Source organism: Cyprinodon tularosa, unplaced genomic scaffold (genome assembly GCF_016077235.1).
Source record: "Cyprinodon tularosa strain WSP-4 unplaced genomic scaffold, ASM1607723v1 ctg75, whole genome shotgun sequence".
In the NCBI taxonomy this organism is placed as follows: Eukaryota; Metazoa; Chordata; class Actinopteri; order Cyprinodontiformes; family Cyprinodontidae; genus Cyprinodon; species Cyprinodon tularosa.
In genome coordinates this window covers 714037-739527 of record NW_024039507.1, presented here as the reverse complement: position 1 = coordinate 739527, position 25491 = coordinate 714037, and the positions used below count along the sequence as shown (strand labels likewise).

Below are 25491 nucleotides of genomic sequence, written 5' to 3'. Positions count from 1 at the left end.
AAATGTGGCTGACATGTGAGCCAGAAGGAAAGTGAGTGCAGTTTTGAAGCCTGGTCTAGTCAGCAGACAGCAAGCCAAACCTGCAGATCCTGAGAAAAATGGTCCACAGCCTGGACTGTTCCAAAGGTATTTATGGTTTCCAGGGTGAATGGGATATCCAGAAGCCTTTTCTGTCCATCATTTCTTAGCTTTTTGGATGCTGTTCCATTCCAGTCCTTCTATTCTTACATTTAAGTATACAGCACTTAAGCAATTGGAAAATCTATTATGAAGAGAATGGCACAGACTAGATGCATCAGTCTTAGGTTTTTACTATATTTATATTACATATGTTTTTCCAATCTTAGCTGCATCTTCTAAACCCATTTCTATTAAGTCATTTAAGGTACATACGCCACCAGCTGTCAAGACTCAACCAATGTATTTTGGGCAAAATAGTTTAAAATTGGTGGGTTATAGGGAAGAGTGTCTTTAAACGTCCCTGTACAGATTATTAATAAGTGTGAACTTTGACTAGGCCTTTCAAACAACTGACTAAAACTTTATTCAATCTGCAATTGTGTTTAATGTTGTTGGCTAACCAGAAGGTGAACCCTGACCTCAGTATCAGATCTTCTGCATCCCAACATGTTTTTCCTCCAGACCAGACCAGCTTCCCTGGCTCTACTAAAGGAATGCATTCCCACAGCATCATACTGCCAATACCATTGTTCCTCATAAAGAACGGCATTTTACATGGCAGGTAGCAAACTCCAAATCTGACTACTTATGGCCTTTTACCTACTGGTAGACTATGTTTTTAAATTAGGGTACTTCTCAAGACAGATGATTGTTTATTTCTAGCAGTATTATGGTAAAGGGAGCAATCAAATAAAATTCCCGTAAAGTACATTGACATTTGTGGTTGTAATGCTACTTAATGTGGAAAAACAGAACTACATCATAAGTCATAAATTCTCTGTAACCTTTGTAGTTTTCTGGTAAAACAATCAAGTTTCAGATATTTCCCCCCTCACTCCTTTAAAATTTAGAAAGTACTTATGAGCTCTGAGTGACAAATTTTGAAGCCATACAGGTCAACAACTTGTCAGACACAGGATAGCTTACATCTATGTATTCGCTTGATTCTAAATGGAAACTCTATTTTAACAAGTCCCTGATGTGATAAAAAAAAAATCTTTAAATCCAACCACAAAAACCATATGATGAATAGAAAAACATTAGCTGTACTAAAGTTCATATGGAAGTAGGGCCAGTTTTCTGTATACACATAAAATTTGAGCTTTTGTTTCCAGAGGAGTAGAAGGAAAGCAAAACATTTAATGAATCTTTTATGTTTACATTACTTTCAAAGCTAGAGGTTAAACTTTAAGTTTAAAATAAAAATTGAATCAGATCTCATTCCTATTAGTCATTATTCTGCATTAGTTATGACAGCATAACATGCAGAAAAAATGCCTGATTTTGGCAAACTATTTATTGTAAAATTTAGTTTCAGGAAGGTCGTGTGATGATACTGTTGTGCAACATTATTTGTAAAGTTGGAAATCAGACATTAATAAATAGTGATTTAAGATTATATAAATTTATTCAAAGAGCTGGGTTTTATTTAAAAAAATATATAATACTGGACATGATTCAGTTCAATTCAAAAATACTGGAATAACCCTGAAGGGAATTCAATAATATAATACATTAAATAAATATCAAAGATCTCCCTTTTTTTCGGTTACAAGTCTAGCAGAGATTACCTAAATCCTAACAAAACACTACCTGACAGTCGTGTGTCCTTAAAAAAAGTTGAAATAAGTTCTAAATGTTTGTATTTTTTACCGAGAAACACATAAGGTTTAAAAACGTTTGATTTTGACAGATTTGGAGTTAATTGAAAATTAAAGTTTAGAAGATAGCCTCTAATGCTAAAAAATAAATATATATGCTATGAAATGTTAAGTGTTACTAATATGGTGTGACAGTTTTAACATGGGGTGGCATTTGAGAAGAAGCCAGGCACCTAATATTGCATTGGTGGTTTCTGGTGTTATTTTGATTGAAAAGGACGACTAATATTTTTAAAGCAGAATTTATGGATAAAACAGCTTGCCATAAGCAGTACCATCATACCACCATTCCAATATTTGTACTTAATGAATTAAGTAAACCTTGTTACTGTGCAAATAACAAGGAACCTCATGTGACATATTCTGTGTGCTAACATAATCCATAATCTTATTTGCACTGGAAGATGATTAGAAAGTTATTGTTAATTTCTTAAATTTTATCAGCATTAAAATAACCTGCCTGCTCTGTGCTTTTAATGAATCTTCATTGTGTTGGATCATCTTGTTTAAACAAATGCTAAATCTCTGAATGACCAAGTCTGAAATGTATAATATTACACTGGGCAATGGAACGGTGAGAGGCACAATGAGATTTTATAAACCACATCTTTTATTTGTGATAAGAAAAAAAGAGCAAAATTGTAATATTGGTTTTTGTAATAGGGCTCTCATAAAACCATAAAGATAAGGACAAGCAAACCATTGAAGGTACAGTGTGTAATAATTACAGGGATTTAGTGACATAAATTTAATATATCTATATGTATGTTATTCATTATCACCTATGAACTGAAAGACTCAAATCTTTATGTTTGCCTTGCCTTAGTAATTGCTATTTAGAATCACATAGTAAATTGGTTCGCATTTGAGGAGGCTGACATCTTTTGCGCTAGACCGCCAGGGAGACTAAGCAGGAAGATACGCAACAGGATGAGTTTTGCATCTAGAGGCTAACTGCTGGAGATGGACAGAAAAAACAGCTGAAGATCAGTGGAGCCTGCTGGCGGACTGAGTGGCAGAGCAGAATGAAAGAAGGCTTCAGCTGGTCCGTTTTTGTCTTGGAGGTAGGACCACAAAACAGTCCTTATAGGGCTAAATTAAAATAGCTTCTTAAAAGTCTTTCACAAATCTTTTAAGAGCATTGTCTGCTTCATCTGTGGTCAGCATTATTTTCTGTCTTCCATTATGTCATGTTGTGCATGTGCATTATTTTTTTTTAAGTGGAGAGGGCGGGTGTTTTAGAAAATTCACGAAAATTCTCTGCTATACTTTTGACTAAATTAAAGCACAGTTTTTGAAATATGGTAAAATATTTACTCACTTTTATTTTATTTTTAAGGATTTGTTTTATATTGCTTTAGCTAACTGTTAAACTTTTTGAGTAACTCAAAAAGTTTACTAAGCATAAGAGGCTGAAGAGTGGCAGAAAAAACTTTTTCTTTTTTTTTCTATTTTACAAATACTCTGTTCCAGGAACTAACATGATTAACATGCTGATTGAATTCCCTGAATGTGTGTTTAGATCCAAAAGAAGCAATAGGCAGCCAGTGGAGATTTCAAATACACATTTGGTGATCTCCTGGTTTTTTGATGGTTATTGTGGTTGACGCTCCAGCAATGAATATTCTAGAGATGCACTTAGTGGCTTGGAACTTAAAATGCAAGCAGGGATCTGTGGGGCAGAATGGGCACTAATGACAGATGGAGGAATGATGCTGCTGACAACCACAAGAACTCCTGACGCTGTGATGAGAATCTGCCTGCCAGACCTGCCCTTCAAAAGTGGATAAGGGCCTCCAGGAGGGTGGGGACTTATGAAGGCGGGCTAAGCAACAGAGCAGGAGCAAATCATGCCCATACTGTTGGATATATCATGAAGCACCTAAATTTCCACAGCCTGACCAAGCCCTCTGGTGCCTGTTGTCACTTATAGCCACAGTGGATGCAGCTGGCTGACTTTACTCCATCTCTAAAACCACATCACAAAGGCCTCACATCTTCAAAGTACCCCTGCAGATTTGCACAGAAACATTAGCTCTGAGCAGGGCATACGTGTGCGAGGTATATAGCCTTCATAAGTGTCATTTATGTGCAACCATGAACCCCTCTGACCACTCTAAATCATGGAAGCTATTTTGTGGTTTTACCTTTCTTCTTCTGATATTTCTTTGGTGCACATTGACAGTTTCTTTAGTTGCTTTTTTCAGAAATAATTAATTTTGAAGTTCAATGTATTGAAAGACAAACAAAGAGAAAAGAAAAGTACATTAAAAAGAATAACACATTTTTAAATCTAGAAAAATTGACCCCAGGCTGACTGTATTTGCAGCATCCATGTATATTTCTGACAGCTTGATATATCACCTCATCATGACTATGTTAACAAATGCCTGAACAGACGCTGCTGCCTATTCTGAAACAAATAATCTCCAGTTATGACAGGCTATTGGTGTTCCCCAAATGATCACTAGCTTTACTTGGGTATATTGTTTATTTAGCTCTAGCGTGAAACCACAAATTCCAGTTGAACCCACTGCCTTAAGAAGCTCAATTAGAAAAGAGATGACCTAAGCTTGCTTTTGTTAAGAAATAAGGGAGTGTTTAATAGAAATGTGTGAGGCCCATTAAAGAAGAAAAGCAGTTCCCAGTGTTAAAAGGTGTGATGTTACAGAACATTGCTTCGGTGTTTAAGAAAAAAAAATAAACAGTCTCAACAGGTATGCACACCTGTGTCCCATTCCCAGCAATGGTGGCAAACAGCAATGGCCTGGTGTGAAAAAGTTGTCTAAGCTTGTATTCTACTTAAGTCATCCATGCATTGTGATTTAAAACTAAGACTGCTATAATACACACAACTGCCAATAAGTTTTCACAGTATTTAACTTTGAATAATAATTTGTGTTTTTTTATATTCATAATATGATAACTGCTCTTATCTAAAAAAGGTGAGCAAAACAAACTGTTGTTAAAATGCAAGCTGATGAATAAAAGACTTGTTTTGGTCTCTAAATGTCAATAAATAAGGTGGGTAATATAGAAAATGAAGTCCACACCCATTTTGAGCAGCATAAGAGCACTGCTTTCTGTGCACAATTGTTTTATGTGAGTGTATAGCAGTGTATATGATAGACGTACACATTTAGGCTGATGTACATTGTTATACAGGTAGTATAGCTTTTTTCAAAGAGGTAAAGTGATCAAAAACTCAACTAAATAAAAAGAGGATCCGAGCATCATCAGTTCAGGATAGCTAAGAGGATCTTCATCAATGCAGACGCAGCACAATGATTTTATGGTCTGAAACTCATGGTTTGTTTTTTGCAAAGTTTAAATGAGTCTCTTGCTCTATCAACCTAAATAAAATGACTCAACTAGGGCTGAAACATTTAATTGGATAAACCATGATTAAACAATTACTGAAATAATCGTTTACTAATTTAGTAATGGATTGATCGTTAACTAGAGTGCAGAGACTCTAAAACGTGTCTTTAGCTGATATTGCAACCCACTTAGAGAAGTAATTACAACAAAAATGTAAACAAAAGTATGTAAAAAATTAGCATTTTAAATAAAAATGGTCTGTCAATATGCTGTATTCAGAACCCCTCAAGTGGAAAAGTTTTAGTTTCACCTGATTTTATTTCTTTAAAAGTCTTCTTTAGGAACCTTTTGCTATTCGATTATTAATTGATTAATTCAAAAAATTATTGACAGATTAACAGATTTGCAAAGTAATTGTTAGTGGCAGCCCTAGCCTCAACTGCCTTCCATAATACAATCAAGCTCTACAGAGCTATGCTATTAAACCAATATTTGAGTCAGATGTGCTAAAGTAGAGATGCATTTAAAAGTTACATCTTTACACCACTGCTGTAGCCTGAGATTAAAAGGAGGCTACTCTCAAATCCTTGCTGATATTTGCAAAACAACATTTAATGGTGGTTCATGGTTATTTTGAGGGATACATCATGGACCGTTTCAATGCTTTACTTGGCTGAACTTCAAATATTGTGCAACAGTAATAATGCGTGAAATGTTACCATTCCTTGAGCTGTGAAGCAGTGTGCGGCAGGGGCATTAGTTCCAAAACCACGTATACTAAACTGCCAGAGGAATTAACTCACCCATCCAAAACACTTCAATCACGGTTCCAATCATTTCCATGGCTACAGTTGTATAATATGAAGTATCTATGCAGGCAGACTGTTTCTATAAGCAATATAAAGAATGGGTCGCTCTCAGGATTTCAGTTAATTCCAGGATGCTATTATGATTAGATGCCACCTATGCAACAAGTCCAACCATAAAATTTCCTCACCTCCACTGTCAACTGTCAGTAGAGTATATAAAGTGGAAGCTATTGGGAATGACAGTGGCTAAGCCACAAAGTGGTTTGCTACTTCAACTGACGGATTGGGGGAAAAGGATGCAGACAACCATAGAGTGCAGATGTTTCCAAACTCCTGCAGAATCAATCGGGACATCCAAACATTATGTTTCCTTCAGATTAGATCAAGAGCAGGGTGAAGAGAGCTTGATAAAATCTGTCATCATGGCTGAGCGTCTGCATCCAAGCCATATGTCACCAAGTGCAATGCAGTGTTAGATTCAGTATACTGACACTTGCATGTTCTCTGGATTTACGAATCATGCTTTTGAATCTCGCAAGTTTGGTGTGGATAAGCTTGAATAACCTTCCCAAAAAGAACACTTGAATGAATTAGAGCAGAAATAGAGACGCGGTCCAAGTCTATGATCTCACAAAAGTGCTTCTTCCAGAAAGTTAAATACCGCTGGAAATTATTAGGTCAAAGAGTTCTTTTCGTATAATCACTGATTCGCATAAACCTAGTGGACAACCTCCCAGATGAGCTGAAACTGATAAAGATGATAAGGCTGGATAAACGACTAGAGTTATCACTTAAGTTCATCTCAAAATCCAGGCAGGTGAGCAAATATTTTTGGCAAAATTGTGCATGTTAATCAAATGCTAATATGCCCACACAATCAATTGTTTGTTGTTATTTAATCAAGGTGAAGGTGTAGTAGTATTTTAGCCAGCTGACTGGTGGTATGCAGTTTTTAATTATGGAGAAAACTTCAATAACTGCAGGACCTTTTAATGGAAGCTCATTAAGATTCAGGCTTTTATTCTGTGTTATATTTTCTATATCTATGACACACGACAGGATTAGGATCTAAAATGTTTAGTAACCAGATTCTTGTGGTTCAGGAATATTCTTTTTTTAATTATTTTTGATTAAAATATAATGTCCCCCATATGAGAAGACTGGGATACAGTAAAGACATGATTGGTGTTTAGAAAAATCCATTATTGTGGTTTTCAAACATCAGGGCATAAAGCAATGACGCATTAAGGTGTATTTCAGTCATCCAGCTACCCAAAACAATTATAAAACTTACAAAAAAGCACTAAATGGCTTTATAAAAATACATGTTCAAAAACCTTTTTAAACAAGCAGCTAGTCTGCTCTTCTAAAAGAGCCCTCCTCTACTAACCTTTGAAAAACCTTTAAAAGAACAAAGGTGTTTTGCTCTCGTCTTAACACAGCTTTCCAAACATGTTGCAGAATAACTGTGATTCGATTATTCTGCATGCAGTGAAACACATGGCATTTGATGCACTGAACACCAATCAGATTTCCAGTACATCATTCAGATTACTTATAAACCAGTCAGATTACCTTTTACATCAACAATAAATTAAATAGATGGCCTTTCAGATTACCAGTAGACCAGTCACATAACCAGTAAACTAGCCACATTAGCAGTAAGATTACCAGTATGACATCCAGTTTGCCAATTAGATTACCAGTATATTAATAAAATTACAATTTAACAAGTCAGATTAGCAGTATATAATTAAATTTAATAGTAAATGGCAAATATTACAAACAAGTCAAAGAGTACATACCACTTATGTGTAGTAACTGCATTAATTTGTGCTCTCTTCTAAAGATTCCCAACTTTATTATACTAAATGACCTTAGCATTAACTTAGTAAGGTACGAATATCCTCGGCTGAGTATTTCAAATGCAATATTTGCTTACCTTGTGAAGCTAAAGAAGCTGTGATTTTGCACAAATACACTAGTGTCAAACATTCTCAGATCATCTATTCTACTGTTAATAACTGTTACAGAAGCCTTTCACTGGGATCCCACACATCTTGCTTTAACTGTAATGTGTAATGTTGTCACAACCACTTAATGGTGCTGGTAGTGACTACAATCAGCCCAATGAGTCAAAGTTGGAAGAAAAAAAAAAGTCAAGCAACATGGTGCAGAGAGCTAAAAACGCTATGCTCTTGTATGAGGACATCTGGTCTTAGGAGATTTAAATGATTTTAAACAGCAGGGACATTACGACAGTAAGTAGGACATTTCATAACTAAGCTTAACTTACTGGATGCACAAAAGGGAAAGATTTTCTTTCAAAAATTGTCTTTTGGGTGCATTAAGTACTTTAATGAACAATAAGAAGCCTCCTAAGTCTCTACACATTGTGAATATATTATAAAAACTGTTCCTATAAAGAAAGAAAACAAGCTTTAATGACATATCTTGCAAATTTGTCAGCAGTGATTTATGACAATAGTTTTATTAAAACCTAACCAAACAGTGTTTCTGTTTAATCAGTTAAGTCAACTGATTCTAAAGACTTTTATAAACTATAATTTCATAATCAAATAGTTTTGGCATGGCATTTTCCATTCCATCAGTTTCCAATGTCAATAAATCTGTTGATCCCTTTGTTAGTTTTGATAAGTGTGTATTAAAAACAGCCATCATATATTGCTAATGAATTAGTGAGACAAATTAAGTTTAACTGAGCATTTTTCATCTGGTAACACTTCCTAAATTTGCTTCAGAGCTTGTATTTGCTTATTTTAATTTAAAAAAGATGATCTATGTAAAATAAGCGATGCGTGTACACATAATCACCAGAGTGACTCATGTTGATAACTGCCCCAATCTGCCTGCTTTTAATCCCACATCTCTTATGAAGCTCCGCATCCCAACCACAAAGACGAACTCAAGTAATTAGGCAAGAATATAGAGGGGAAGAAAAACACAGGCTTTACTATTCCATTCAGGAAAACTGAAATGCAGCAGCATTTAGTCACCGTAAGGTCAGTGTGCCCAGCCAAGGCTGGAGCAAGAGCTGCACTTTATTTCCCTCGAGGCACACTGAGGTCGGTCTAGCTGTATCCTAGATCCTCATCTTAGTTTTTCCATTGAAGACAAACCATTCAATATTATAAGAATAGAGTTTCTAAGTATTTTAGTAGCTCATTGGATCTGCTCAATAGTATGCCTATTGTTAAAGAGGAAATGTTTTTGTTATTATATTATTCTTATAATGGACTGATTTACATTTAACTGAACACCCAAGATGTAACAATAAATGTACTTTCAATGCTGTCCTGCAAGGCCCTTTTAAAAAAGAGCTGCATATACCTTTTAGAATTGGCTGCACTACCTGCTTTTTAATAACATAGTGAGACTGGGGATGATACAATTAATCAGACTGTACCCGATTTTTAAGAAGTAATAATCATTTAATTTGTAAGCGAATAATTAATTATCTGGAGCATATATATCTTTAAGTTACATTTGTTTTTGCTCATTGTTTACATTTTGTAAACAATCTTCAAGTAAGCACCCTTTTCTACCCAATCAGAGGTAAATTCAAAGGTCCCATATTTTACTACTGTTCGCCCCACTGTTCATCTAAAAAATGGTTAACAGATCAACTAATTAGCTAAACAAGTGTTAGTTGCAGCCTTACTTGAGATATATTAAACCTTTTATCAACTTGTTTTTCTCTAAGAGTTTTTTTTGGAGTCTGTCAAACTACAAATAATCTTATTAAGCAAATTCTAAGTGACTGTTATGATTAGAAACATATCTGTATTAAAAACACCTTATATGTTATTTACAAACCTTACTTTTAGTTCAGAGAATCACGAATACAGGACTAGGCATGCGACTGAAGGAAACTTTAGTTTGCCTAAAGTAAAGTCAAATGCCTTAAAAAGAACTGTTATGTATAGAGGTATGAAAGCATGGAATTTACTGCCAAATTACATTAAACTGATAACTGATTTAAGGAAATTTAAAAAATCATTGAAAGAACATTTATTAAATATAGAGGTAAAACACGATTAGGACTGTCTTCTTCACTTGCTGTGCTTTGTAGTTTGTTTTGATTAGTTTGGATTGTTTCTGTTTATGTATATGGGTATGTATATGTATGTGTATATGTGTGTATGTATATATGTATATGTATAGATTATGGGAGATGTTGTTTTAATGTCCACATAATTTTATTTCATTTGTAATTTTTTTATTTCAAGTTTTGTTGTTGGACCCCAGGAAGAATAGCTGTAGCTTGCTACAGCTAATGGGGATCCTAAATAAACTAAACTAAACTAAACTAAACCTTAAAACAATCTATAGTTAACAATTGTTAAAATACTGATACTAAGTGTATAAATAATACTTAAGGGAAAATGGAGGATGTTCTTTTTGCGGGTGGATCATCAAAATAAGTGGTCCTCCTAATTGTCAATCATTCTTGTGATATGTTTACATAGGGTCGTCCTGTGTACTCATCCCCAATCAGTTCTATGAATTAGCAATTAGTTTGTCTGTCCTTTTTTCAGTTTTGTCATCAAGAAGCTGACAGATTCAAAGGTCGATTTGAAACCTTTAATCCCTTAATTTCTTGTCTCTCCCAAACTATTCCCATGAAAGTTCAGAATTCTAAAATTTGAGATTGTGAGTAAACTTTAAATTTAAAAAAAAGGAACTTGCTCAGACAATATTGCAAACATTTATTTCAGTCATAGAAAAATCTTCCTATTCTGGTGATAACAAAAATCTCTGCTATTATAAGAAGATTCGTAATTCTTTTTTGTTTTGTTTTAGTATTACTTAAATTAATCATCAGGAAATAAATCTCATCCTGATGAACATAAAAAAAAATAACTCTAGACTATGTTAATTATAAGTTCAAGAAATTCTTTTCATATAATCATTGTCTAAAGCAGTGGTTCCCAAAGATTTTCTTCTGGGCCCCCCTTTGGATTACAATAAAATTTCGTTCAACCACATATAATAATCTATACACATATTTTGTTTTAAAACTCCACTGAAGTTTATTTCACACTTCAGGTTGCAACAAAACAAACTACACCATCTTTACAGTGGAACACTTTTGTGTAACTGTATTTTTTTCATAGTTCTATAATGTAGATTAGAAGAGGATTCTTTGTTGTCTGTGTTATTTTAAACATATTTCTTTTTTTTTATTTGTAACAATATTTAACTTTGCTATAATCTATACATTAAAAAAGCCTCTGTGCAAAATGGAGTGAAAACATTGAACAGCTCCCTGAGAGTTTTTTCTTTGTACTTTAATCCTCCCATCTTTTCAGTGGCTGTAGTGAGCCTGCTTTTTGCTGTAGATCTTCTCAAATCTGGGTTACAGTGTTTTTTTTTTTTTTTCTTCATTGATCCATACCGCTTCCCGCGCCCCCCCTGCAATGACATTGCGCCCCCCCTAGGGGGCGCGCCCCACACTTTGGGAACCACTGGTCTAAAGTGTAATAATTTTACTGATACTAAATAGATTCAAAATAGGAGACATTTTCTTTCTCTATTTTTGTCATTCAGACTTAATTTTGATGATTATTAGTATGATTTAAATTATTATTTAAATCACATATTCTAAACAGGCTATCCCTGCTAAAGTACATCTTTTACACAATAACGTCAAAAAATACCATAAAAGTATCTCTTGTTATTGTGATGCTTACACACAAAGTCCAATTCACAGTAATAAAAAGATACACCACCCATTGTTGGCTCCAGGTGTGTTCCACATGTGTGCACAGGGACTTAATTAGTTGGAAAATAGGGGTCTCTAAGCAACCAGTTCACTAATGAGGCCTCCACTTACAAACAACACACACACATGTGAACAAAGATCTCTCGATGCCAGCTGGCATTCACCCTTATCCTTTTCCTTCAAATAAAAAAAAAAAAGACTAGGAAGGAAAAATCTTTACCAACACCCTGAAGCATAAACCCACAATCACACACATGGAAATGAATAAAAGAAGAAAAAAAGGAGACCCTGTTCATTAGTTAAAGCAACTGAAAACCTCAAACCATCCTGATACCAAGGCAATTAGGCCCTGAGCTGCTTAAATTACGTCTCCAGGATTCTGTAAGCTATCCTTATGTTTATACAGAAACATACAATCTAAATAAAACATCAAACTAAAACCTCTGCAACATGATCAAGTTACTTCTAAAGGAAAAGGGGCACACAGAGGAGTTACCCTAAGTCATAAAACCTTCAACACTGACAATTCAACCCTTGCTGGGAACTATCCCATCCAATGCAGAGGACGGAATATGCAGATTTCCCTCCACTGTTCGGTTAGCCCCTCAGGACTAAATCCTATCTCTTCATTAGCAAAAACTTTTGCCAATTCTTCCCTAACACCCATAAAACTGAGACTGGCAGTGAGGTGGTAGCCAGTAATGCAGGGAGCTGAGAGATGGAACAAAAGAACAAGAGGAGGAGAAAACAAGGGGGAGCTGGACATCTGGGATGAGTTAACCGCTGGCCATTACCAGGTCCTAACCCAGCAGGGTCTGATGGGGGTGGGTGAGGGTGGGCGATTCAGACATGAACTGTTGGGTGTGTGAGTGATTGGAAAAGAAGGTGAGTTTATACAAAGGGGCAAACCACAGGAATAGGACACAGCGGTCACAGAGAGGTGAATTTAGTTTAAAAAACAACAACAATCAAATGCATATTTTTTAACTGTGCATAAAAATGTGGACTATGAAACAACACTGGTGTGTTTTGTTTACATTTAGAAAGTTAATCTTACCCTGAACTCAGCTAGTAATAAAATACTGAGCAAAAAAAAAAAAAAAAAAACACTGGTCATAAAATCCCTTTAAACTAAATTTCCTTTTCTGTAAATATTTGTTAAGTTATATTTGTAAATAACACATCTTGGCTTATTGTGGGGTTAAACTGTAAATTGTGTGAAGACAGAGATTTTCAAACTAAGACACATTTTTTTTACATCTCCAACTAATCGCTGACTTTAAAACATGTAAGTAGACCTTTCTGTATGTGCAAAGCAGAATTTAAGCCATTTTGGTAAAATGTGTTCTTAGAATGGCTCCTCCAGCTTGAATAATAAGTATTAAAGTCATCTCATATGTGCAAAAAAATCCCTACTAACTTATAAAATAGTTTTTCTGTCACTGTCCAATTGATTGCCCATGATGTTTTCTTTCTTAGATTATCCAGTTTTACCTGGCCATTCTGTTTGGACATGACAAAGATGTTTTTATGGTAGATTTAAACACTAAAAGGGGAAGGGACATTGAGCAAAACATGTGTAGAAACAAAGAGGCCTCCTTTAAAATTCAACAATATCATCTTTCTGTTTTGCCTTCTCAGTCCACAGGGTTCCTACACATTTTTCATGTCAAAATCCCACAGTTTTCCAGAATGAAGGTAGGTAGATTGAGAGACTGAAAAAAATACAATGCAAAGGGACCCCATTTCTCTCTAGCTCTTAAAATCTATCAGACGGAACTGAAAGAAAAGGAGGCGAGCGCCACACATCCAACTCTGCCTACCTGTAGTAAGCTTAAAAAAGAAATATGTTTAACTTTAAAAGCAGTTTATTATGGCTCCGGTGAGAAACATAAGAACGGAGAACACACCTTCCAGGAAGCTGGGACTGTGTAATTCATGGAAGGGTATAAAAGATGGTACTGTACTGAAACCACTATGCTTTTCCTTGGCCCTGCCCAGCGCTCCCTCATCACATCCAAACCCCTTTCTAGCCCACGGTGCTCTCTAATTTCACCCAGAGCAGCAGAAGCTCGGCCTGAAAAAGAGGAATCTGGCCCCCGAGTCCAGCAAACTATTCCCTTTTCCAGTCTGCCTCGTCTTCCAGCGACCGCAGATCGACAGCTCTATGGCCAGTAGTGGCCCAAAACTATGAAGGGTATTTTCGGCTCTGTAATTTGAAACACACATGGCTCAAACACAGAAAAACAGATCCACAAACTCAGCAAAGGCAAAGACATTGGGAGGTAGATCAAAAGATGCAGACAAGTGGAAGAGAGACAAACACCCACACAGACACGTGCCTCATTAATATCAGGTCAGTATGACCGCTTTTTCAAGTGGAGAGGCCGAGGAGCTTTGTGGCTGAGACCAAGAAAGCAGAGTGCAGGCCTAAAAACACAAAGATGTAAAAGCGACTTATCTAAAGAGGCCAGGAAAGGAAATTTATGGTGGGGGAGGTTGGAACCAGGAATAGCAGCTACAGATACAAAAAAAAGATTGTTCAACACTTAGACCATGTTTTTCATCTGAGGTCAAATTTAACTTTCAAGTAATAGTCACTTTTTTTTTTTTTTTTTTTGTAAACTCTGACCAACCAATAAGATTAGAGACATTGATCCCTAAAGTTTTGGGGGATAAAAATCAAATACATATAAAGGCTTTTGTATTTAGGAATAAAAAGCCAGATTAAGGCTAAATGTAATGAGAAGTAAAAAAAAAAAAAAAAAAAAAAAAAAACAGTCGTCATGTACATCTCATGGAAAGAAATAGCATCCAAACAATTTTTTTTCTTTTGTGCCAGCTATGTAAATTTAACACCAAGATTATATATGCAGTATTTACCAGGACTGTAATTTCCCGCTGTAATCCTATTTCCCATAAATACAGCGAGTAGGACTGGAATTAGGAGCTGTAACTACCCCACCTGACTAGTGGTAGCAATGGGCGTAGTTGAAGTTTATGGGAAAAAATAGAAATTATATTATAACAGTTTTTCACATTTTGCCACAAACTTCTATGCATTTCATCAAGATTTCATTTGATAGGCCGGGAAGAAGCAGGACATGATTGTAAAGGGGAGGGAAAAGGATGCATAGTTTTTTTCTTTTACATATAAAATGCAAAATAAATGCTTGTTTGAAAATCTCAGCCACATTTTCTGTGATATAAAATTCAGTTTAACCCACTGTCCTTCAGAGCCACCTAATGAGTAATAATGTTGATCAGGGTTCCTCAATTCTTCTCACTTTGAGGGTTGAGTCAACCCGAGATTGTAAACTGCTTGTGATTGGCTAGTCTTCAGGAAATCCCACCTCTTCGGGGGCGGTACCTTCTTCTTCCTAGCTGCAGCCAATATTGTAGCAATGCATCTTCAGTCAAATAAAAAAAAAAATATCTGGATTTAAACTAAATACAAATGCTCATAGGAGTATTTATTATGCATGTACTTTTTTGTCTGAATTCTGGCTTATAATAATCAAAAACCACAGAGTTATATATGCTGACACTCCTGAGTTGACATGTCATTCAAAATTCTATATTTAAAAAGAGTTTATAGGCAGCTTAAATTCAAAATCCGAGTATGCACAATATTTAAACATTTCCTCACCATCACATTCCTCTGCCTTATAACCAACAAGCTGGTTCATACCACAGATCAACATTAAAAGCAGCAAGTTATGGAGAATTCAAATGGATTGCTGTAAACTTTTAATACCATTGAACCTCCCATGTGTAATAATGCACAATGGATTCTAACTATGCTCGATTTGTAAATTTTAAAGTTTTTAGGGATCCCCAAGATTACCTAACCCATTATGATGACTGGTTTATGGGTTTATGTAGATCTAGAAGCAGTGCTTTTAGATCTACAGTGCCACCTTTGGCCCCTTGAACTGTCTGACACATTTCAAGCTTCAAACATAGAGATATATAATCAACAAGTGGGACACAATCATGAAGTGGAACGAAATTTATTGGATATTTTAAAATTTATCCCAAAAAAACTGAAGAGCAGGGCATGCTAAATTAATCGACCCCTTTATTTTTAGAGCAGCAAACTCTCTCCAGAAGTTCATTTATTTCTGAATGATCCAACATTGACCTAAATGACTGATGATGTTAAATAGAATCCACCTGTGTGTAATCGAGTGTCCGTATAAATACACCTGCTCTGTGATAGTCTCAGAGGTCTGTTTAAAGCACAGAGAGCATCATAAAGAACAAGGAACACACCAGGCAGGTCTGAGATACTGTTGTAGAGAAGTTTAAAGCTGAATTTGAACACAAAAAGATTTCCCAAGCTTTAAACATCCCAAGGAAAACTGTGCAAGCAATAACATTATAATGGAAGGAGTATCAGACCACTGTGAGCCTCGGAAGATGCGGCCATCCCTCTAAATGTTCAGCTCAAACAAGAAGATTGAGCCAAGAGGCTAATGATCTACAGCTGAGGTGGGAGACTCTGTCCATAGGACACAATCAGTCGTATACTGCACAAATCTGGACTTTATGGAAGAGCGTCAAGAAGAAAGCAATTTCTTAAATATGTCCATAAGAAGTTTAAAGGTTTGTCAGAATAAAATCTTGCAATTCTTTAAAAAGCAATGACAAAGTATTTTAACCATTGTCTTTAGTGAGGGTAAGGTGTATTTCTAAAATGAGCAAACATGAAGCGTTAAAGGGATATGTGACATGTTTGCAAGCCATTGTCCACTAAGAAATAAGAAAATAAAATGTTGCATGTAAAGGGAAAGAAAAATGCTGGGATTGCTTGCATAAAACCCATAAATGAGTACTGCCTCATATGAATTGTGTTTTGTCCCTACTTTAGCCTAGAGAAATTTCAAGTGTAATTTCTGACCTGCTTTAACCAACTCCAGCTTTCTTGGGTTATTTTTCCCCAAAACTATTTTAAGTGTTGACCCTTGTCTTGATGAGCACAACTAGCTGTAACTCATATGAGCCAACAGACCTCCCAGAATCGGTATAAAGTCAAAAAGCTTGGCCCTTTCTCTGGCCATCTCCTTTCTCTTTGTGGCCCCACTGGCCTTCTTCCAGCCATTTCTATACTTACTCACCAAAGTTAACAGCAGAATAGGCCTAAAAACGCCTCTAACAGCAGGCAAAGAGAGAATTCTTTGTGTTGAAACCACTCAGCAAGACAGCACTGCAGTCTTCTGTGGCTTTTTATGCTGTAAGGCAGCTTCACTGATCTGTGCAATCAGATTACAGCAGTGCTAAAGTTTTAGCAAGCTAATGATTCAGGTCCGCACCCTGTTGACCACTCTTCAATAGAAGGGGTGCTGAACGAAGCTGCAGAGGCTCTCCCATTCTCCAGAGAAAGTTACACATCTGAAAGCAGTCAGGGTGAGGCTCTTCTTAGTCTGCTCTTTGGGATTTCCAAAACCAAAGCCTCTGACTGCCGGACCTTGTGTGTTTCAAAGTTTCACAAAGGGGGCGGGGGCAGAGCAAACCTCTAATAACTTTAATCTGTGCCTCAACTTTTGAAGGTCTGAGGTGGTTAAGTCATATGCCGTGTGAAGAGGACAGTGGGTTGGACATCTGCACATCTTGGTTGTCTCTGTGGTAATGAGGCCAAAAGAATAAATCAGAGAGTTTGGGGAGAAGGAGGAGCATCAAGATAGCAATTAAGAAATTTGGATCGGCTGAAAAGCTTTTTAGTTTAGTAGGCCCGGGTAGAACAAGCTGAGGAGGGACTCCGACATTATGCCTGATCAAACATTTTTAGATAAGGCCATGTTTTGAGTTATCATCCTTGTTAAAGACCTACTGAGAACACATTCCTATTCAGTTTATTTATATAGCTCCAATTCACAACACAAGACATCTCAGTCAGATTTGTTAGGAAAACCACCTGATTGCATCTAGTCATTGACTGGCAAGACATGGTCCTCCTGAAGGAGCTTAACCCCGAAATCCCACATCCTCCATCACCGCCCATTCCGCTCCAGACCACCAACGCAATGCAAAGCCTGTAGCCTTTGTGGTTCCTCCTGTCTTGCTCGGCTCAGATAATCCTCGAGGGGAGCATGCGCGATATTATTATTATTAAATTTGTGGGTGCAAAACAGGCAGGAATGAACGCAATTTAATGACATAATTAAAACTCAATATCAGCAGGAATCACACGTTTCTACCCAAACATTTCTTTTCGTTGTGGATCTTTGTACTAGGTATAATTAGAATCATACAAAATTGGTTTGTTCTCTACTTCCCAATTCAGCATCTCTTCATCCATGCCTGTGTTAAGAAGTTGTAAGATGCACTATTGGAATCTGTTGTGAATGGATTTGATAAAACTTTTAAGCCTCTCAGGATAAAATAAATATTTTGATCATATGGTATGTTAAAGTACCAATATTTTGCATCCAATAATTTTATTAAATGGGTTTGGTTTTGGTGAATATATAAGAATTATGCTCTAATTTGTAGTAACCAATCTGTCGTTACCATTTTTTTTTATTTGCTAAACCAACATTGTTTTTCCTGTTTGGCTCGATTGCAATTGCCCATCTTTACCTGGCTAGCTTCCAATGGAGTCGGAATGGAGCAAAAAATAGCTTCGCTCCGTATTTTGACGGTGAAGGACGGAGAAGACATACGTGGACAGTGACGTGCGGGGGAGTAGCGGTGGATGTGGAATAGTTATGATTGATTAACACTACTGCAAAAGTGCGGGGCGGAGCAGTGACCGAGGATGTGGAATCTGTGGGTGAGATGACAACCTTCGCTTGCATTTTGTCGTTGACTCTTAAGCAATTCCTCACACCCCACATGCATTTAGAGACAGTGGAGAGGAAAACTCCCTTTTAACAGGAAGAAACCTCCAACTTTAATAAGCTCAATGTGAGCGGCATTCTGCTGAGGCTGACTGGGATTCAAGGAGACAGAAGCAGACATAGAAAAAGAAACAGAGATACCGGTACAAAAGGTACTGTTAACTAGCTCCACATGCGGCCCCATCCAGGAAAAACACAGCCAGGCCTATTTTGCTAGTCACAGTAAAACAAACGGGACTACACTAGAAACAACAATCTCCAACATCTATAAACAAAGATGTTGATGGCAGCAACAAAGCTGAGGTTTCAATCTATGATGGAGTCACAGCTGAACGGGAACAGACCGGGTGAAGCTACTAGGATGAGGAAAAAGCAGAGAGAGCATAAAGTTCTGAGTGGAACTTGAAAAACCTGCATAGTGGGAGAATAGAGACAGAGTGAAGTAGAATAAGGAAAAGTGGTTCCTATGTGATGCAGCAGCCTAAACATAAAGCAGCACAAATACATCATAGGATAAACAAACTATTTTGGATAGAGCACAAGAAAGGTGGAGCCACAATAGGGCCATGTGAACTTTACTGTACGAGTTTTCAGTACAAATCTCCTGGTTATTCAAATTCTTCTTCTTCTTTATCTTCTTGTAATAAAAATTGATGGCAGTTGACCAATTAACTATAGATATACAATTTAAAATAGTTAATGGTGCTATTAACTTTTAAAAGGTTCTCTTGGTCATGAAAGAGAAACTTTATTTTACCAAACAACAACAATAAACCCAGTGACCGATTTAAGTAGCATGTTCTCTTGTTTTTTTCCCTATTTGGTAAAAAGGTCAAGATAATTGGACCACAGCTTATAGTCATATCAATATCCTAGGGCAGCATTAGAAAGACAGAAATAATTGGGTACAGTAAAAAAAAAATAAAAAAATTACATATATATATATATATATATATATATATATACATATATATATATATATATATATACATATATATATATATATATATATACATATATATATATATATATATATATATATATATATATATATATATATATATATATATATATATATATATAGTACAGATTTTTAAATTGCTTCAATTCCTTAATGCAAACAGGAAATCTGGGTTTTTGTTAAAAATCTGGAGGTTTTCAGGTAGGAAGCAACCTATGGCAAACTTGAAAATAATAAAAGTTTGGCTAAATGAAATCAAGCTCTGATGATGATGAGGAAACATGGCGCTCACGGTTCTGAGTCAAAAAGCTGACCTTTTTCCTTTCCTTTAGTTATTTCATATTTTCCTATTTGTTTCTATCACATTCTGGACTGAAATGTAAAATACCTAATAGAGATAATCATAAGTCAAGTGTTCTTGGTTCATTCAAAACCAAGTTTCATAAAATTCAACAATGGGGGAAATTCAGTTCATCTTTTGTTGGTCTTACTGGACCCAAAAAAAAAAAACCTTAACAGTCCAGGAGCGATTTCATGCATAATGCACCTAAATCACAACAGCCTGTATTTGTGTCACTGAGGTGGAAACCAAATAAAATTAACGAATCCCTTTGGCATAATTAAGTGTTTTACATCACACCTCATTAAATTACACTTAAATTACGCTTAGTAGTTAGGGAGAGTATGTAAGAAAAACCTATAAGCTCCCATTGTATGCTGGGAGAACAGAAAGCTCTGTTAACTACAGAAAACCTTCACTATGCCTCTCAGAATGATCTGAAAAGTTTCAAAACAAATAAAGAACGCATGGTTGATCCCGTAGTGTAAACAGATGAAAGAGTCCACACATGTACACATAGCGTGAACACACAAACATTCTCTCCCACTCACTGCCATACAAGCTGATGTGCCTCCCAGGTATTTCTGGGATGAGATATTTAATATGCTGCTGCATGCGGTGTTTTTGCAGGATTCCTCGTATTTACAAAACCATAGAGCCCACGAGGCAGGCTGAGCATCCCAGTAATTAAAACATGCTGGGAGGTCCATCAGCGAAATGTGTGAGAATATTTGCTCTACGGTGAACAGCATCTTATGACACTCCTCCTAATTCCTCTTCTCTCAGCCCTGAAAGCTCGACCACTTCGCTTCTCCGCTGCTGATTGTTCAGGAGGCGTCCTGTTGGCTCAGACGTGGGGTCATTGAGAGATTTACTCTAAGGTTGACAAAAAAAACAGACTATGAAAGGAAGGGTTCACACTGTATCAAAGAAGGCCGGGTATCGTGGGAATTTGAGGGCAGGAATTTCACCATGTGCCCCACATTCATAAATCAGTGGAGGGTGAGTCATCGAGTGGCCAGTGGTGAGTTTTCTGTGATTTGGTCACCAAGTTTAGTGTATCTAGAGTGGAAAAAAATGCCTTTTTGCTCAAATCTGTATATATGACGACCACTGATGATTTCACCCATAAACCAGTGGTTTTCCTACTGAAACAATTAGAAGATCATGATATAAAAACTGAACTGCATTCTTCCTGTGCACTAAGCAGCAGCACCTCTGAGAGAAGTTGCCTTCAGCTTCAGAGGTCTGGTGGGTCTTACCTGAACAGGTGTCAGCTGGGCTCTGGGATCAAACACTCTCAGCATCTTGTCCTACAGGAGAAAAAAGAAAGTTTAAAAAAAACGACAATGATATTTCTCATAAGTAAATAATCAACATTTACAGTTATATGTAAATGCATTGCTAGATCTACTGTATATCGATATGTCACAACAGAATTAGCCTTTCAATTCATTTTAAGTTAATAGTGGGTCCTTCCACACTGGAGAACTGCAACGAATTGCAGAGAGAAGAAGCTCACATTGCAAAGAAAAAGAACATCGAAGACTGCTCTAACTAGAAGCAACTAGATTGTGGTTTTTGAGAAACTTGCTGTTAAAGCACATTTATTTTTTCCTTTCTCTCATAAACCTGAATCTCTCTCTTTTACTTTTCTTCTTAAGGCTCCCTCATCAATAATCCATGGATGAAAAAAAGATGTTTTATCAAAATGGTGTGAAAATGAGCGGCAGCCAGCAAACTTCTTCCAATCCACAATAAACTAAAAAGTAATAAATCCTGCTTAAATACACTAAAATGTAAATCTGTATCAGTCTGTGTGCTGAGGAGCATAAAACACATGAAAATTAACCAGAGGACACTTCTCAGTAAGAAAAAGAAAATATTGGCTCAGCAGATTAACTCCTGTGATGACCCATGAGTTGGACTCAAAAACATGTGTCATTAAAATATCTGCGTAATGTTATGTAAAAGCACGCTTAGTTGGCACTGCTGAAGTAATCTGAAGGGAGCATTTTATCAAAGATCCTACTGCTGGTGCATGATGAGTGACTTATTAGCTGCTTTAGATTGTTCAGGTGAAACCATCTCATAGCTCTGCAGGGATCTGACACCTGTTACAAATAGAAGCTAGGAAGAACCTCGTGTCACCCGCTGGTACTACACTAAATTCTTGATGTTCAAAATTTTTCCTGCAGCTGCACTAAATTTGCAGCAAATTGTGATTCTATAAAAGAATTTTGTAGTATGAAAGCATTGCCCTCTATTATGCATGAGGTCCCAGGAACTTAAAAACAACGATGCTAGATAACTTCATACTTATTGGGTTTTTTATTCAATAGGCCACCGAACATGTCTTCAGAGTTGTGAAGTGAAATAATAAATATGCACAATTTTAAAAAATATTTTACTAATGAAGCATAGAAATGAAATCTTTGTGGATGTTTCCTGTGTAATTTTCCTCAAACCATCAATTCCAGTCTAAGCGGAGGGCTGGGCAAACAGCATTTCCCCAACTGATCAGCAGCATGCATGAGAATCTAGTGGGTTTTGTGTTTATAGCGATGCCAAGTGTGCTCTACCTGAGTGATGCTTTTAAATATACCCCTGTGAATGAAGTCTGTGGAGTTTAAAGTATGTATATAATTTCACAGATTGGAGTCTCACCCTTTAGGGATCTATGTCCTGTCGGTACCGATCCAATGCACCGGAATGAAATGGCTAAATGCCTGTTTTAGGCTGAAATCTAGTTCTTATGACCACAGCATCAAAAAACTTGTCAGCTGCCGCTTCCACCTCCTCGTCATTTAAAGCTATAGTGGAGGTTGTTCTTTTTCTGGGTGGATCATCAAAATAAGTGGTCCTCCTAATTGTCAATCATTCTGGTGATATGTTTACATAAGGCTGTCCTTACGTGCTCGTCCCCATTTTCACTAACCAGTGATGAGTCTGACATAGTTGAAAATTTGTAAATCTTCTTCTGGAAAGTAAGCTTGTATAAGCGATGAAAACAGCAACTTTTTAACAGAGCGTGCATGAGGAGAAATGGAATTGTGCATGCTCTCACATGCGTTTAGGCATTCCCTCTGGGGAGCAGGTACAGGGTTGTGCATGTAAATTTTTTTTTTTACACTATACCTTTAAACACAAGTCCTAGGCTTCTCATTGAAAGTACAACAGTTTTGATTGTATATTAAACCTTTGACCTTCCATGCAACCAACAGAGATTAGTAAACACTCGGCTTATTAACCTCAATGTGAAATAAGACAAAGTGTAGAGTGATTCACAGCCATCTCACCATTTCTGCACTTTCAAAGCAGTCAAGCTATGGAATGATAGTCTCACTAAAACTAGAAGACATTGGCCCCCGAAAAGACAATCTACTTCCTGACTGATGCGATTTGTTTCACAGCGTGTTAGCTGAGTTGTGTGTGCATTTTCAAAGGTTAGGGGAGTGACTCAAACATCAAAAGAGCTTAAAGCAGGGACACAAGGATTTCTCTCTATTGGGGGGATTGCACACAGCTATCTGCAGACAACCTGTGTCTAACCAGTGGAGTGTTTCTTTAAGTTGACCTGCTGTCTTAGCCCACTCACAGAGCCCAGGAGGCTTTAGCCCTGGAGTTGAAGAGCCATAAACAGAGTTTGTCAGAACCAGACCAAAGTGTCTCCAGTTCCCCTCCAAACCAAAGACCCATTACTGCACCATTTACTTCTTCTGCATCATTTCCACTCTAGCAACTGTCAAATGAAATGCTTCATTTTGAAAAAAATCTGGATGTCATGTATAAAGGGATTTGGGGGGCGTGAAGGTATTTCTGGTTCTTGCTTATTCTCTCAGTAAAAATGATGCCTTCCCTGATTCCCCCCCATGCAAAACAGAACAGGTATCACATCTGTACTACACTATTAAGAGGCAGCATATTTCTATCCATGGCTTATTAATCAATAAGATGCAAGACCCGGTCTTTAACAAAGCAACATGCAAATAGACTATTAACTGAAGCCTTAAAAAATGTCCTTTTTATTTGAGCATAAATGCAGTAAAATAATGTTAATGCTATTCAAGTGTTTAGTCATTCAATCAGAAAAAAAATCACACTGATTTGGAATGAAATCCTGTGACCTACTGGCTGACCCCAGTCCCCCTAAACACAAACATCACCTGACAAAGCAGCCAATCAGAGAGACTTGTACGTGATTGAAAGGAAATGATGTCTAATGGGATCAGTGTGTGTCGCCCTTCTATGTGCAGCCGTAGCTGTCATTTAATACTTGTGTGTGACTATGATCCCAGCGACTGCTCCACAGATGGAGATGATAGCAGGTAATGCTTATGAGCACTTAGGCTCAACCATGCGACAGCAAATATACACATGTCAGAGGGAATCAGGAGGCTGACTACAACACTAAAAGCCCACAGAGACACACATACGACAAGTGTTAAACCGTGTTTTTTCCTGTTATGCTTTTAGATAAACACACATGTTGGAGAATCTGATCAAAGCTTTATCTCGTCTTTATTCTGATCCACTCCGCAATTAAAATAGGCATATATTTGTTATTTTTGACACGAAAAGCCAACATTTTTATAAATAAATAACTTTTTTTCTGAGGGTTTTAGATTTGTCTTTGTCTGTGCAGCCCACCCACGAATAAGATGCCCCCCAGCTCTGTCTTTAGGCCTCTGTGACCTGAGAGTAAGCCCCCGGCTCAGAGAGCACTCTAAGGACAACACACAAACAAATCTTCTCTCTATGACCTTTGGACAGGGATCCACCTGTTCCATCCTCTAAACTTTAACTAAACATTTTGACAAATTCGTTTTCCACAACCTTAAGGATTTTTTCTCTAAATGTCATTGACCTAAAAGTTTAAAAATGTTAACTTTTATCCAAGTCTGCTATAGAAAAATAAAACACGTATTTGCTTAGATAAAATATAAATATAACAGACCTTCTTATAAACAATTACACATACAGAAGCTTAAAAACAATCAACCCTGCCATATATAGGCAACAGTATAATGGCAGTGGAGAAGCAAATACTTTGCAAGAAAGAGATTAGTTGTGGTTTTCCAGTTTTCTTGGGCATCTAACACAGTGGTGTTTTTTCCCCCCCAGAAATATTCCAAGTTTTGCATTTCCCAGTTCTGTGGAAACATGTTGAAGGACTGTCTAAGTATACACTCTCTTCCAAGAGACATTAGACATCCTAAGAAAGTGTGAGCATTTTGTCCAAATCAGGAGCAAAGACACAGTTACTCCCAATAGTCTCAATAAAACTCAGATTAACTCTGTTCTGAGGAAGGAAAGCCATGACCCCTCCCCACCCCCCACTAAATGTATTCAGCTTCATGAAGCCTAAGTGTCATAAATGGACACAAACACTCCATATATGAACTCAATACCAGGAAAACGCCAATGCTACTAAAAGCTACGACACAAATACTAAGATCACCTGATATTTTCTTTCACAATTTAATTCATAGCCTGTTAGTTGAGTTTTCTTGTGCATTTTCAAAGTTAGGGGAGTGAACTAAACAAGAAAATGCCCCTAAAAGATCAGCAGTGATGCACTGATCCATATTTTTCCACTTCTTATCCGATTCTAATACTTCAACTTGAAAA

General features: G+C 36.8%; 1 protein-coding gene across 2 annotated transcripts in view; it reads right to left on the bottom strand.

Moving 5' to 3' along the window:
• Positions 1-25491, bottom strand: part of LOC119773190 (mitochondrial import inner membrane translocase subunit TIM16-like) — a 146436-nt gene that overhangs the window by 105333 nt on the left and 15612 nt on the right. For both annotated transcript variants that reach the window (XM_038270068.1, XM_038270070.1), the window contains exon 7: positions 21123-21173. In XM_038270068.1, coding sequence (XP_038125996.1) covers positions 21123-21173 — 51 coding nt within the window. The remainder of the gene's footprint in view (positions 1-21122; positions 21174-25491) is intronic.